Source organism: Lygodium microphyllum, chromosome 17 (assembly GCF_053477565.2).
Source record: "Lygodium microphyllum isolate KBCC chromosome 17, Lygodium_microphyllum_v1.1.10, whole genome shotgun sequence".
NCBI classification, from domain to species: domain Eukaryota; kingdom Viridiplantae; phylum Streptophyta; class Polypodiopsida; order Schizaeales; family Lygodiaceae; genus Lygodium; species Lygodium microphyllum.
In genome coordinates, this window is record NC_141151.1 from 5,104,919 (window position 1) to 5,121,684 (window position 16,766).

General features: G+C 39.5%; 1 protein-coding gene across 1 annotated transcript; it reads left to right on the top strand.

Moving 5' to 3' along the window:
• Window positions 1-3,663: 3,663 nt before the first annotated feature.
• LOC148021529 (putative pre-mRNA-splicing factor ATP-dependent RNA helicase DEAH5) lies at window positions 3,664-12,732 on the top strand. The gene is made up of 2 exons (XM_087696939.1): window positions 3,664-6,918; window positions 11,924-12,732. The coding sequence occupies exons 1-2, from the start codon at window positions 3,701-3,703 to the stop codon at window positions 12,315-12,317; spliced, it is 3,612 nt and encodes a 1,203-aa protein (XP_087553065.1). The 5' UTR covers window positions 3,664-3,700; the 3' UTR covers window positions 12,318-12,732.
• The last annotated feature ends 4,034 nt before the right edge of the window (window positions 12,733-16,766 follow it).

Here is a 16,766-nt window from a genome sequence, read left to right on the forward strand (position 1 = left end):
GACTGGGCATTGTGGAGGGTATGGATGTAGTGCCATTGCTTGAGAGAGAGGGTTTCAGACTTGATCAAGCGGGCTTGGAGCTAGTTAGCAAAAATATGCAAATGCATTTCAGGCCCTTCGAGGCATATCGTATTTTGTTGGTGCAATAGATGGTAGTCATATACCCATCATTGCCCCAAGGGAGAACCACGAAGATAATTTTAATAGGAAGGGCTTTCACTCTATTATTTTGCAGATAAGCATGGCAGCCAATTGTGTTGTTTGGGACTATGACGTTGGTTGGGCACGTTCTATGTACGATTGGAATGTTTTTTAACATTCAGACCTATGAAAATGATGCACAAACAAAGCTCTAGGACAATATTGTCTACTAGGCGATTGTGCTTATCCTGCACGCTTTTGGTTGCTTCCTCCTTTCAAGGGTAGTAAGGATGGGCTATCTCCGGAACGTTATTATTGGAATTACATACAATCAAGTGCTCGTATGCCAGTTGAAAGGGCATTTGGTATCCTTAAGCGCGATTTCATATATTGTTAAAGAGATGTGACATGCTTTTACAAAATGTCCGAAGATGGTGGCAGCATGCCTTGTTCTACATAATATATACATTGTACATGGAGATAGTTTTGATGATGCATGGATACATGAAGCGACAACAGAACTTGAGAGAGAAAGTAATGCGCCTCATCAAGACATGGACTAGCAAAATAGTTTGAGGAATGGATTGGTAGAGGTTGCTATGCTAACTAACACAGGTACCATGCAAGCAAGTAGTGGAGCCAACACAGGAGGCAAGCCATCTTGGGGGGGCATCTCGAAGAGACAACATTGCTCGAACCATGTTTTGAGAGAGGGAGAACGTAAATGTGAGAACCGTCTTTGGTGATTCTGACTCTTGTGGAGGAGATGGATGACAAAGACAATGGTGACTAAACTTCTGTAGCATCTGCAATGCAGGCAGAAAGGCCTAGTCTACTATTATCAGGCCTTCCAAAGCAGCAACCTCCACGAACTCAAGGATAGCCTATAAATGCAAACCTTGCTCAACCTCAAGCATGACAGCAAGTTTCTCAATTTGCTCAAAGTGGCATGTTGACTGTAGGGGCCATGCAGACTTTTGTTGTACTACCTTCAAGCCTCTCTAGTGCAAGCACTGTAGGTGGTTTGCCCCAACAAGCTCAAACTCTAAGTTCATGATAGTCATATGCCATATTGGCATTGGGAAGTGTCATGCCATATGGCTGCTAAGTAGCAGTAGAAGGGAAAGTTGAATTCACCGCAAGGTGTTGTTAGAATATGTCTTCTAACATGAAAGAGCTTTTGAGCAAAGTATGGTTTTTTGCGAGTGCAATGTAAATTAAGTAATTCCACATCAAACCTTCTTCCAACCCCTGACAAGAGTTGAGCACTTCAATTTCAATAATTCCATATCGAACCTTCTTCCAACCCTTGACAGGCATTTACTGAAATCTCCATGTCTGCCAAGATATACACCCTAGCAATACCTTGAACACATTAGCAGAGTGGCCACAACCACAGGTGTGGCAACTTCAGCAACAACAACAGCATACATAGTTTCGGCCACATCAACTTCAACAGTAGCAACAACAACCCTTGTAGCTCCAACAAACAACTCCAATGCAACACTATGTTGCAGCATTTGGCTATTTTCAAGCAGAAATTGTAGCAGTAGCAAACAACTCTAATGCAACACTGTGTTGTAGCATTTGGCTATTTTCAAACAAAAATTGCAGTAGTAGCAACTTCAACAGCAGTAACAACAGCCCTTGTAGCTCCAACAAACAACTCTAATGCAATACTATGTTGCAGCATTTGGCTATTTTAAAGCAGAAGTTGCAGCAGTAGCAAACAACTCTAATGCAACACTATCTTGCAGCATTTAGCTATTTTCAAACAAAAATTGTAGGAGCAACAACTTCAACATTAGTAACAACAGCCCTTGCAGCTCCAACAGACAGCTCCAATGCAACACTGTGTTACAGCATTTGGCTATTTTCAAGCAAAAATTGCAGCAGCAGCAACTCTCTTTGTAACAGCAGCAACTTTCTTTGCAACAACAGACTCCATCACTGCTTCAGGATCACATGGCAGTCCTTCAACAACAACCACTCTCAGGTCTTCAACAGCATGATGATTTTACCACAGCAACAACAAACTCTCTTGCAATCTCTTGCATGCGAAGTGGGCACAACAGCAACAACCTCAATCACAGTTGCTGCAATAGCTGCACTAGATATCAGCTTCGTTGGCAGCTTTGATGCCTCAAACTCATGCCCCTCCTCTAACACAATCAATCCATATTGTTAAGCACAATCACATCCAAGTAAGTAGTTTTTAGTCATCCTTGCATGATTTTTCTAAATTTTCAGTCATCCTTGCATCTGCAGTGCAGGTGGAAAGGTGGAAAGAGGGGTGGTGTGCTAAATTTTTTTCCCTCTTTCTACCTTTCCGCAGAGAGCTCGGTAGAGCCATGCCTCAACAACATAGTGAAGGGGTTCAACTCCCCTGCTCTCTTTTTCATTACTAAATGAGGACCTGCCTTACTCTTGCCTTACTTGTGCCTTCTCCCTTTCTGAATTAAGCTTCTACTCCCGCCTTACCCCAATGAATGAGGACACGCTGGTATTGAAAATGGAGAGAAACCTACACTCAAAGCCTCTCTAGGTGGTTGTGTTTTGGCTACCATTGCAACACACTCAATTTTCAAACTGCAGCACATTGCTGTGTTTGGTTGTGAGACTGGTATGTCACGTGTTACAAAAATGAATGAGGTATGTCTAATTGCTCAGTCATCTCTAATTTCTTTGCATTGCCTTTAGGAATGAGGTGAAATCTAACAAACTGCTTATTTTTAAGTCTTAATGGCAGAACCATAGTCACTGTATGGACATGCTTGTCAAACATGGGTTTCTAGCTTTTGAACTTAGATAAGTCTTCATGATGGCTTTTTAGAGTGCACATGCATTTTTTGAGGCCTTGTTGTGCTAATCATGTCTTCGTCAATAACTGACCAACAGTGCAGTAGATCAGCTTAAGAGACAGTTTTCTTATCTTGGAGAAAATTTTTCCAAGGGCCCCTGTCTCAAATCAAGCTACAATCCATAGTCCAAATTCTGCAATTACAACAAAATTACAACACAAGGAACTATTGCAAAGAGAATGGACTGGCTATGGTGGACGTCGGGTATCAGACATGGAGAACAAAGCAAGACAGGCAAAAGCTAGCAATATGGAAGGACGACATGCGGAATGGACACAACTATTTCTATTAGTCAGTATTTTTTTAAAAGTTTTATAATGTTTTTAGTTTTATTAGTGACTTTTTTGAAAGTTTTATTAGTTGATTTAAAGTGGTTAATCAAATATTCTAATAATAATTATTATGAGAATGATGATCAACATTTATAGGGCCTCTTCATTCACATGCGATTCAGGAAGTGTTTGGTGTAGGTGGTGACCGGTGTGTAAACGATTGTGGACGGATACTTATTGATAACGAAAAGTATCCACTGCCCAATGTGTAAGCAGGTGGCACACAAAGTGACCGCCCAAGTCAACTTTTCGTGGGCCCACCAATTGGGGCCAGATTGCGCGGGCAATGGCGGTGTCACGTGTGTAACCAGCCTTAGGCGGTTGGCGATTTCCTGGCATAGCAGTGTGCCGGTATTACGCTTCTCTATGGGAGTGCCTGTGGAGAACGAGGAGAGACGATCGGGGCTTCAGGATCTCGAGTACCTGTCGCTGGTATCGAAGGTCTGCACAGAGCTCGAGTCCAACATCGGCTGCGCAGACAAGGTCCTTGCGGAGTTCATCATCCACCTTGCCCAGGTCAGCGACAAGCCAGACGTCTTCGACCAGAAGCTCAAAGAAAACGGTGCCGAGCTGCCAGAGTACTTCGTCAAGAGCTTGCTCACCACCATCCATGCCGTCCTTCCCCCAAAGAAGGCCAACAAGGGCGAGAAGCCCTTGCACAATTCTCTAGACACCGGGTCTTTCAGGGCCCTTGCCGTGCCGGACAATAGGGCTCATGTGAAAGAGATTGAGAGAGATTTGTACAAGGAGGCACGATCGAAAGAGCAAGAGAAACACAGGAGCGATGGTGGCAGGCATGAGGATGGGGATTATCACGGCAGGGCCAGGGACAGGGACAGGGACAGCGATAAGCACAGGGACAGGGACAGGGACAGATACAGAGGCAGAGACAAAGGCAGGGACAGGGATAAGTACCGGTACAGGGACAGGTACAGGAACAGAGATGGGGACAGGGAAACAGCACGGAACGATTGGAAACATGACCATCATGACAGTTATGATAGGGCTGCTAAAGATCATTACAGAAACTATGGTAAAAATGATGAGGATCAGGAGGGTGATATAAGCTGGAAGAATGGAGAGAGAGGAGGTCGGGGTGTCTCTCAGGAGGTAGAGCTTTTTGCTGTGTACTGTGGCAGAGTTTCTAGGGTCATGGATAATGGCTGCTTCGTACAGCTCTCTGGCTTTCACGAGCGCAAAGAGGGTATTGTGCATGTGTCTCAAATTGCTTCGAGGATGATAGCTGATGCTAGAGATGTGGTCAAACGAGATCAAGAAGTTTGGGTGAAGGTCGTTTCTATGACTGGCAATAAACTTAGCTTTTCCATGAGGGATGTAGACCAGAAAACAGGGCACGATCTCCTCCCCATGAAACGGAGCAGTTTGGATGAAGAGGCAAATCCCTCCAGTTCCAATCAGCTTCCTTCTACTAGGAAAGGCCTCTCAGGTGTAATGATCATGGAGGAAGATGATAACAGTTCTTCTCGGCGACCATTAAAAAGAATGAGCTCTCCAGAGAGATGGGAGGCTAAACAGCTTATTGCATCTGGGGTTTTGGATATGAGGGATTATCCCCACTATGACCCAGATGGTGGTGGCTTGCTTTATCAAGATGAAGGTGCTGAAGAGGAACTTGAGATAGAGCTGAACGAGGATGAGCCTGCATTCTTGAGAGGACAAACCCGATACTCCATTGATGTGTCCCCTGTAAAGATTGTGAAAAATCCAGATGGCTCTTTGCAAAGGGCTGCGATGACTCAGTCTGCCTTGGCAAAGGAGAGAAGAGAACTGCGGGAGCAGCAACAGAGGACTATGCTGGACTCCATCCCCAAAGATTTGAATCGACCTTGGGAAGATCCCATGCCAGAGACCGGGGAGAGGCATTTGGCACAAGAGCTTCGTGGTGTTGGGCTTTCTGCCTACGATATGCCTGAGTGGAAGAAGGATGCATTTGGAAAGGCCCCCACTTTTGGTCAGAGATCAAAACTTTCAATTCAGGAACAGAGACAGAGTCTCCCCATCTATAAGTTAAAGGACGAACTGATCAAAGCAGTTCATGACAATCAGGTGCTAGTGGTTATTGGGGAGACAGGTTCAGGTAAGACAACACAGGTCACACAGTACCTTGCAGAAGCAGGGTATACAACCAGAGGAAAAATAGGGTGCACCCAACCTCGAAGAGTTGCAGCAATGTCTGTTGCCAAGAGAGTAGCTGAAGAGTTTGGTTGCAGACTTGGGGAGGAGGTAGGGTATGCCATCAGGTTTGAGGACTGTACAGGACCTGAGACTGTAATAAAGTACATGACAGATGGTATGCTCCTGAAAGAGGTACTTGTTGATGAAAATCTTTCAGCTTATTCCGTGATCATGCTTGATGAGGCACATGAAAGGACAATATACACTGATGTGTTATTTGGGTTGTTAAAAGGTTTGGTTAATCGGCGACCTGAGTTGCGCCTAATTGTCACATCAGCAACATTGGATGCTGAGAAATTTTCAGGTTACTTTTTCAACTGCAACATATTCACCATTCCAGGTAGGACGTTTCCTGTGGAGATATTGTATGCGAAGCAGCCTGAGAGTGACTATTTGGATGCTGCTTTAATCACTGTCATGCAGATCCATCTGACTGAACCAGAAGGGGATATACTGTTGTTCCTGACTGGTCAGGAAGAAATTGACACAGCCTGCCAGATTCTATACGAAAGGATGAAAGGGCTGGGCCCAAACGTTCCTGAGCTAATCATTCTCCCTGTCTATAGTGCCCTCCCCAGTGAGATGCAGACAAGAATTTTTGAGCCAGCTCCTCCAGGAACAAGGAAAGTGGTAGTAGCCACCAACATTGCTGAAGCGTCATTGACAATTGATGGCATTTATTATGTAGTAGACCCAGGATTTGCAAAACAGAATGTCTACAATCCCAAGCTTGGTTTAGACTCTCTAGTGATTACACCCATTTCTCAAGCATCTGCCAAACAACGCGCAGGGAGAGCTGGCCGTACCGGACCGGGCAAGTGCTACCGGCTCTACACAGAAAGTGCATACAGAAATGAGATGCTGCCAACAACTGTGCCAGAGATTCAGAGAATCAACCTTGGTTCTACAACTTTACAGATGAAGGCAATGGGTATTAATGATTTATTATCATTTGACTTTATGGACCCGCCCCCCCCTCAGGCTTTGATTTCTGCTATGGAGCAGTTGTATAGCTTAGGAGCACTCGATGAGGAGGGGCTTCTTACAAAGTTAGGGAGGAAGATGGCGGAGTTCCCTATGGAGCCCCCTTTATCGAAAATGCTATTAGCTGGTGTGGACCTGGGTTGCAGTGAGGAGATATTGACCATTATATCAATGTTACAGGCACAAAACATATTTTATCGACCTCGTGAGAAGCAGGCACAGGCTGACCAAAAAAGAGCAAAGTTCTTTCAACCAGAGGGTGATCACTTAACACTTTTGGCTGTATATGAGGCATGGAAAGCTAAGAATTTTTCTGGTCCATGGTGTTTTGAGAACTTTGTGCAGTCACGCTCTTTACGCAGGGCTCAGGATGTGCGAAAGCAACTTCTGACAATAATGGACAGGTATGTAAAGGACCTGTTAGTGCCTGTTAATCTCTATACTTTTCTCAATTTCATTGCATATTTGGTGCCAGCAGTTTGTGCATTTGATAAAAAAGAGTGCATGCTTTTGATGTATAAGATGTTGAGTCTGGAGCTATGATTTACAAAATTATCATTTTGTTAAAAGGGGAATTGAGGGCTCCGTGAGGGCTTTGCATGAGCAGCAGTTTCAATAGTGTGATTGTTTGCATTGGATTCGGCACCCAAGTTACCCAAGTTAGTGTTCCATATGGGATGAGCTTATCGTTGACTAAGTCTACTTATATTTTTGCTTCTAAAGTATGTTTTAGTTGGCCTAGTTTTACCTTTTCGTTTAGGTATTTTCTATACTTAAAATATATTTTATATTTCTTATATTTCTTTTTGTATGGATTTTTACCAACATAACATCCATTCTGGCTAGGTATATCTATGTTATTATAACAGAGTCCTTTAAGGTCATATTTAGATATCTTTTGCATAGCTCTTCCTTTCAAACATAGTTCTGAAAGTGTTTTTCTAGCAAAGGATATTCTTGATCCGAAAGTATCATTATTTTCGGATAGTTGTAATTTACCCTATTTTGTTGTTAATAATGTTTCGTAAGAAGCCGCATAATAACAGAGAAAGATATCTTGAAGAAGTAGAAAAAATATTAAATGTATATGTCTAACTTCAAACTACATCTAGAAGAAATAGCTGACAATCATTTATTCTTAGCTTTTCATATATTCTCCACCTCACATATAATAATAATAATAGAACACCTAGAACTCTTAACTTTTGAAACATTTTATTAAACCACATGGTAGATGGCAACCAACTCAGGCTCATTCCTTGATGAGACAAGCCATAACAATTGTTCTAGCTAAAGAACAGGAAAAATCAAGAGGTAAGATTTTGTGGTTTTGGTAAAATATTGAGAAAGCGCCAAAATCTTGGTATTAGAGCACATGGCACAGATCCCTTGAATATCACAACAAAAACTAGATATAGAAATCAGTAAGTTGCCAAACAATAGGCACTGTACTATACCAGAATACAGTTATGGTAAATTTGTACCTTTTGTAGCACAGAATGAGGCTGGTCATGGGAACATAACTAGTTGCATTGGACAACTTATACTTCATAAATAAATTAGAATCACTTCAGAACAAACAATTAGAGAACAAGATATACTAGGGGAATTAATAAAAATTAAAAATCTAATATAACTACAAAAGAAAGATTAAAAGAACTAGCTTTATCTATAGAGAATAAAGAAGCTAGAGAAAAATTAGGAAAGGTAAGTACTTTAGACGACATAAAATATATTATTGAGATTATAAAAGCAAATACTTATGATATTAGTTTAGAAGCTCAATTAAATGAGATACTAAGTAGATTACCATATAAAGAGCAAATGGTAAGAATAGAAAGAAAAATAGACACCATACTTAAGAAATTTGGATTCTTAGAAGAAATTGAATTAGATATTGATATGAAAGTAAATGTAAAAATGATAGATAATATCATTAAAAGAAAATATGAGGAAATTATAAAAGATACTTACTAGGAAATTGAACTAGAAATAGGAACATCATCTGAATTGGTAGAAAACTTCAAACATATGAAAAATGAAATTAGGATAGTCAATGAAAATATCAAAGTCACAGCATTAGCAGTTGTAGTTGCCCTAGCAAAAACGGGAGGATAATAAGCTGGAAGCAAATTTATTCGAAATTAAACAAATTATACATTTACAACTAAGTCCTTATAATAAAATAGAACAAATAAACTAGTTATTGGAAGATAAGAGAAGAAGTTGCAATAGGACAAAGAGGATATGTTCAAATAAAATGGGAAGTTTCAACTTGTACTTCTAAAAACATTAGAACGATCATGTTAAAAGAGAAAAATGAAGGAAGGCTTTTCTTAGGAATCATAATAGCAAAATAGAATTATCCTTAAAAAAAAATAGTAGAATTAGAAGAAATGATTAATATAAGACCTAACAAAAAATATGAAGGCTTAGCATAGAAGAACGTCAAGAATGGTATTCCGAACTATGCCTGAAAGGAAGAGCTATGCAAAAGATATCTAAATATGGCCTTAAAGGACTCAGCCATAATAACATAGATATGCCTAGCCAGTATAGATGTTAAACTGGTAAAAGTCCATACAAAAAGAAATATAAGAAATATAAAATATATTTTAAGTATAAGAAAATACCTAAACGAATAGCTAAAACTAGGCCATCTAATACATACTTCAGAAGCAAAAATTGTCCTGTTGATCTAGATGAAGGTGATCGTTGGTCCATTGTGGTAGTGTGTTGGTTATTTTGATGTATATCTTTTGATGTCCATAGAGTTGGATGAAATGCTGGGCTATTATTTGTAAACAATTATTTTTAGATAATTCTTTTAGAGATAATGAGGGATATATACAATGTAGTAATCCATAATTATATAGTTTAATTTGGATAATATATTGCATTATTGTAATTCCTATCAATGATTGGTTTTATTGTAGGATTGTCCTTAAGCATATTTACATGTAATTGAAGATGATAACAAGCATACTTACATGTAATTGAAGATGATAGTAATCTTCAAATTCTTGTACATTTTTGTTAAAGGGATGAAGAATCCCTTTGTTTTGATGCTTCCTTAATTTTGATTTCTTGATATATAGCATCCATTCGTAAGAATAATTCTTTGCTGTCATTCATATGCTGGTCAATACGATTGGTTAGGGCAATGAAGTTGGCAAGAGTCATTGCCATATTTTGCTATGTTTCTATAGCTAGATTTTTTAGTAGATCTTGTTGTTAAAGTGTTTTTCATAAGGGAGGCAACCGTAGAGGTTTCTCCTTTTTCCATAGTCATATTGTTGTTAGTAGAATCTTCATTAGGAGAAAACTTCATAGCTTTATTTTCCATAGGATTCGTGGGTGAGAAAATCAGCCAAACAATTCTTAGTACCTTCGATATATGCTATTGAAAAGTCAAATTTTTGGAAATACATTTGCTACCTATTTATTGGCTATAGTATTTTCTAAATTATTAAAGATAAAAGCCTTTACTTGAGTATTGTTTGTGCGTACCTTGAAGGTTTTTGATGCCATAAATATCTCAAATCTTTTTATAGAATTTTTGATAGCGAGTAACTCTTTTTCATTAATATGATAATCCTTCTCATTAGGTTTAGAAGTTCTTGAAGTGTATCGACAAACCTTTTTTTGACCCTCTCTCTCTACTTTTAGTATTCCTCCCTAGTGTTCCGAAGTAATTTAATATCCTTGTCTTTCCAATGCCATCCACTGTTTTTTTGGAGTTTTTCTTGGAATGATTTTTTAATTTTGGCTAGATTTTCTATATAGTTTTCAGTGTAGGTGAGACATCCTAGTAAGCGTTGTAATTGTCTTTTATCTATTATTACATTTGGGAAATTTTCTATCTTAGCAACTATATATGGTCGAAGTTCTACTTGTCCTTTTCTTATTTTAATCCCAAAAATTCATATTTTTCTTTTTCCACTTTGATATTTTTCTCATTTAATATTATTCCTTCTTTGAGAGTTATATCTATGAATTTTTCTAAATGTTTGCTATGTTCTACTATTGTTTTAGAATGAATTAAAATGTCGACATAGATAACACAAAATTCTCCGATAGACTTATAAGCACTATTCATCTTATGTTGTTGAATTTGAGGGGCGGTTTTTAATGTGAAAGCTAAAACATTCAACTTAAAATGTCCGTCAAGGGTGTTGAAGGGAATGGTTTACTTGCTGTCTTTAGTTAATAATATTTGGAAGAAATTGCTCTAACAATCAAATTTATTGAATATCCTTGAGTTTCTTATTTCTTTTATTAAATCATCCTTCTTGGGTAAGAAGTATCCATCAAGCTTTAAGTTTTTGTTTGGTGTCTTATAATTGAACACCATCCTTGTCTTTTCTCTTTTCTGCTCATTGTGATTATTCATAATAAAAGCAGAAGAGATGTGTGGTAACATACTTGGTCTAATAAGTCACTATCGACCATATATTTCCTTTGTGGTGGCATTGCTGTCTTCTTTTATGAAGACTCCTACTTAGACTTACTGCAAAGCCGCTTTGTGCATGTTGCGCTATTTACAAGGGACTCGATACTATGGGATCATGTACAGAGAGGAGGCCGCTCTTTCTAGATGGAGTGACTCGGATTGGGCAGGTGATGTGGGTTCGAGATGCTCCACAATAGGTTATGCTTTCTCCCTTGGATCAAGAGCTATCTCGTGGAGCAATAAGTAGCAGCCTACTGTGGCACTTTTTCTACAGAGACCGAGTATCGTGCCCTTTGTTCCATAGCTATAGAGGCAGTTTGGCTCTGTCGGATGTTGGGGGAGATTGGCTTTCCACGGCCAGGTCAATGGGGGCATCTGGTAATTATCCCTTGTATAAGGGGAGTATTCAATAGGCATCATCATTGTTTTCACCTAGTTTGCACAACCCTAATATTTTACTCTCAAGAACTTGATGAAAACTGAACAGTCCCATAACTCGACAGATTGAATCAAAAAGCATTAGACAACCTTAAGGCCTAAACTGTAAACCATAAATGTCACAGATTATTGTGTAAGACTTGAGATATGTTTATATTATATATACCCTTATCAAGAGCTGGTGGTCTCATCCATAAGCTCTAACCTATGAGAACCAACATCAAGGACAGCTCCTTTCCAGGTTATAATGACACTGCAACCAATGAGCCTGACTATTGTCTGTCAGATCCTACTAGTTCAAAAGTTGGGCCCTTTTTCTTCTTTTGCATTCTAGTGATGTTTAATTCTTTGTTATGCAGGATTGCCTTCATCTGTATGATGCTATTGAGTCCAGCGTATTGAATCAATGCACTTTGATTAGCCTGCCAGTTTCCAAAAACTTCTGTCATTTTTTTCTTAGTATTAATTTCAAGAGTCTTTTTCGAGTGCTTATTCCAGATAATTTTCTTGCTATTCAGGTACAAGTTGGATGTTGTCAGTGCTGGGAAGAACTTCGCAAAAATCAGAAAAGCGATTGCTGCAGGATTTTTCTTCCATGCAGCTCGTAAAGATCCACAAGAAGGTTATCGGACTCTTGTTGAGAATCAACCAGTGTACATACATCCTAGCAGTGCCCTTTTTCAGCGTCAGCCAGATTGGATAATCTACCATGAACTTGTCATGACTACAAAAGAGTATATGAGGGAAGTGACTGTGGTTGATCCAAAATGGCTGGTGGAGCTGGCACCTAGGTTTTTTAAAGTGGCAGACCCCACAAAATTGAGCAAGAGGAAGCGGCAAGAAAGGATTGAACCACTATATGATCGCTATCATGAGCCAAACTCTTGGCGGCTTAGCAAGCGTCGTGGCTAAGTGCTGTTTTTTCTTCATGCTTGAAACCTACTGCACTGTAGAAATGCTGTATCTTATGCTGCAAAATAGGTTTGATTTCATGCATCAACCTGTTTTAGTGGTATCCTGATTACCCACTCCAAGACACTCATTGGCCAAGTTAAAGTGAAGTGTTTTCATTCTTGTGGGCACGATCCTATTCAGAAGCTTAATTTGTATGCTGATCCTTGCTACTGTCAATGTATCGCAGCATTTCAGATGCTTTTCTGATTGGTACAGAAAAGTGAGAAACTGGATGATTTTGACTGCATTTTTTTGACTTGGTTTGACGTCTTACATCATGATTGTTGTATGCATACATTTGGTTACTGTAAAGCTAAAAGCTCATTGAAAGGGTTGGCTTCAATGGAATAAACAAGATCATTGCATCAACAATTGTGTCACTTCGTCTCTTTTTTGATGTCCATCTCCTGGTTGTGATCCTCAGTTTGAGTCAGTTGAGGATGTTTGTAGCTCTGGCACTGGTAATGTCTGTCAGTTCCTTACATACTCTGCATAGAGGTTGTCAGCAGCACTTTGGCACTTTTCCTGGATCCGCTTGCCCAGCTTGCAATTGTGTCCCTGGCCCCCCAGTGGTTGGCAGGTTTTCTGTCCAGTCTGCAGCTTTTTGGTCCAGGTGGCACATATATACTATCAGGTCTGACCTGATTTAGACCACGTTGGCCAGTGTTGTTGCAGGTTGACTCTGTACTTTTGTTTGACTGCCATGTGAGCGGCTTTTCAAGTTGACAAAGCACGTTGAAGTGAAGTTTCACTTTATTAGGGAGGTTCTTGAGAACAAGTGCATTGAGCTTGTCAAGATCCAAATGGATAATAGCCCTATACCCCCCAGTGGTTGGCAGGTTCTCTGTCCAGTTTGCAGCTTTTTGGTCCAGGTGGCATGTTTATACTATCAGGTCGTCGGCCAGTGTTGTCGCAGGTCAGTTGGTTTAGGGCTGTCATGTCTATATATAGGCTGCTTCTCGTACCATCGTCTGTACTCTTGGTTGAGTACCACGTAAGTGGGTTTACAAGCTGACTTCATTAGGGAGGTTCTTGAGAACAAGCGCATTGAGCTTGTCAAGATCCATATGGATAATAACCTTATAGATCTTCTCACAAAGTGTTTTACCTTTTGAGCACACTATAGAGTGCTGATGGGCATTGGATTGTTAGAAGAGCAAGATAGCTCACATACACCACAAGCTCCCTCTTTCCACATTATGAAGCTGCAATTACCTGAATGGATCATGGACTCTGGCCACACTCCTGCCTTATATAGATAAAAATAAAGGAGTCTTCCTACCATAGAATATGTTGGCTAATTACCAAATAAAGAATAAGGAGAGTGCTCATAATTTAGGTTGTGGGTGCCAGTGAACCTATGATATGACCACTTATAATAGCCTCTCTTAGAGCACGGGTGAACAAGTAATGAACAATAATACCTAGGATGCACCATGGATACTCTAGTAGTGTGCACTTCGTTGGATGTGCCTCCGTAAAAAAGCACCTTAAAGAAGTTTATATGTCATAATCTCTCTCTAAAAGCAAAGTAATGGAGTTAGCTTATGCATGCCCTATAACCACACAAGCTCCATGGATAGCTTAATGTGACACCAAGATTTCTCCATTAGAGCATATGCATGCTCTTTATGTCCCCTCATGTGAGATTGCACGAACACACACACGAGAGTAGTCACACATTATGCAATAGGGACACCACCTATCCGTAGGCCAACATATGCGCACACATACACATACACGTGTATACTTGCACATAGATGCATGCATGTATATATGTGCACATGCACACACAGCCCCTTGCACATGCGCACCTACAAGTACGGGTGCACTTAGGTCATTGCACATGCGCACCTACAAGTACATGCACACATAGCCCCTTGCACACGCGCACCTACAAGTACGGGTGCACTTAGGTCATTGCACATAGGCACTAGCAGTTGGACTTGGTATACATATCCTCGCACTTGCATGTGTGCACAACTCCTTACACCTAGGATCTCTATACCCATAGTCATGTGCACATAGTTCCTTGCATGTACACACTTGTACACGTGTATATAGATCATCACACAGTACTGGCACGTAGGACATTATACTACCCTTGTATACATGTATATAAACCCCCACGCACATGCTCGTGCACATGTACATAGACATGCACATGTGCACTTGCACATAAATCCATACAGAGTCACTTGCACATACACACGTCCACACATACGTATGCACATGCATATGCACATATAGATCTCACACACATGTGGATGTGCACATACACATAGATCCATACGTGCAGTTGACTTGCACAAAACCTATGAGAGCACACTTAAACATATACATATAGATGTGCACACAAGATACTCCTATGTATAGATACCTACACCTAAATAATTGCACATAGCCCTTGTACACTTGCATGTGGATGCGTGCACATGTGCACTTGCACGTAAATGTTGAGATGTCGAGCTCTACATGAAATGACATCCACTATATGCCTTGATGATTTGGTAGGGTATAATTCATTGATATTTTAGATGTACTTTCATATTAGTCTTTTATTATGTTACATAGTTTTTTTGTGTGAAAGAAGAAGAAGAAGATTTCAGCCCTATCTCTGTGTGTACTCAAGTCTCCATTATTTTGTGTGCGTGCTCTTGATTTCTTCACCTCTTTTCTCTCTTGTATATTTTCATGGTATTAGAGTTGTCTTACAGCTGCGCGGAGCTCGATTGAAGACTAAGGTAAAGGTGTTTAGAGCATGAAAGCAAGCAATGGGTAATAAGCTCTTTCACCTTGCTCGATTTGCTTTGGATTATAGCCGTACGAGGCTCCTAAGGCGGGTAAGATTGTAGTCTTCAATTACAATGAAACTTGGTGAGCAAGAAGAACAATGTATATACTGGCATTTGAGATCATTTTGGCCTTTGTTCTAGATCTATAAGTGGTTCGATAACAGTTTTTGAGTATACTACAGTTTCAATTGTGTCAACCCCTTACAGGTATGTAAGTTATATATTTCAAATCTATAAGGTTTCACATGTTTGTTACTGGTTTGCAGACACAGAAAGCATCTGCATATAGATTACAGATTGTAATTATTATTATGTAGTCAATGAAAAAGATTATGTATCTAGTTGTGGTGGTCTTAGTATCATTTTACTTATAGGTTGTAGTTTTTTATAAGATTGTTTGTTTTGTCAAAATGTTTGACAACTTCAACCAAATTGTTAGTGAGAAGTTTAATAAGAATAATTATCTTACATGGAATTTTAGGATAAATTTCGTGAAGGGCAAAGGTGTTCGGAATTACATTGAAGGAAACATGGCAGTAGCACTTGAAGTTCTTGTACGAAATGCTATTACATAATAGGTAAAGGCTAGGAAGATTGGGAGCAGACATAGAGTAAAGTCATGTATTGGGGCTGTTTCTCAATGTCACAAATAGTATGATGGGCTATTTACAGGAATCTGATATCCCCATTGTTGCAAAGAAGAATCTTACAAGGTTGTTCAAAGTAAATGCAAAGGTCAAAAAGTTGTAGGTGAAAATAGGGAACCTGTCCATTAATGATTATGCCTTGAAGATCAACAGTATTGTGAAAGCGCTTGGATCTATTAGTATGGTAATTGATGATGATGATGATGTGCATGTATGCTTATATGTACTTGGAGATGAATACAAGAGCTTCATGTCATTTATGAATACGAGGGATGATATCTTGATTTTGCAAACTTGATTTTCATACTGATACTTGAGGAGAAGCACCTTGACTTGGACTTATCTTCTTCTCAAAGTAAGAATATGTTTGAATGTGTATTTTTCTCTACTAGCAGAGGTAGAGGTTGTGGCAAAGGCCGAGGTGGTAGTCATGGTCAAAGTTATGATGCACAACAAAATATAGGAGGATAGTCTCAAGGAAGGGGGAGTCAAAGAGGCCAAGTTGCAGATTCTAATAGGCAATAGAATTCTGGTGATAGCAATGAGTGTTGGTATTGTGATTAGAAAGATCACATTTCTAAAACTACTTTAAAAAAAGGTTGAAATTAGAAATGAAAAAAAGTACCAAGATAATTATGCAGTCAACTGTTGCTGGTAGACACAATGATGAGAGAAGTGAACAATTATTTGTTATGCAGTACTTTATGAATACTATGACTTCTGATGGTTCATAAAAGAGAATGATGCATGGTATGTAGACATAGGTACCTTTAACCACATGATTTCTCATGGAGAGTGGTTTAGAGAGAGAAGCAATCCAGAGTCTCTAGGCTATGTGGAGACATGGATGATACAACTCACCTCATTACTCATGTTGGAAATGTTTCTTTTGAGTATATAGAATGGTAAAATAAGAAGCCACTTGAATTGATACATTATGATGTGTGGAGTCTTACAAAGATTGT

What these genes read in the sequence shown, in the direction of transcription:
- LOC148021529 (XM_087696939.1), top strand. Translation starts at nt 3,701, where the DNA reads ATGGGAGTGCCTGTGGAGAACGAGGAGAGACGATCGGGGCTTCAGGAT. An exon ending in CTTCTGACAATAATGGACAG is followed by an intron (nt 6,919 to 11,923) that starts GTATGTAAAGGA and finishes CTTGCTATTCAG; the next exon opens with GTACAAGTTGGATGTTGTCA.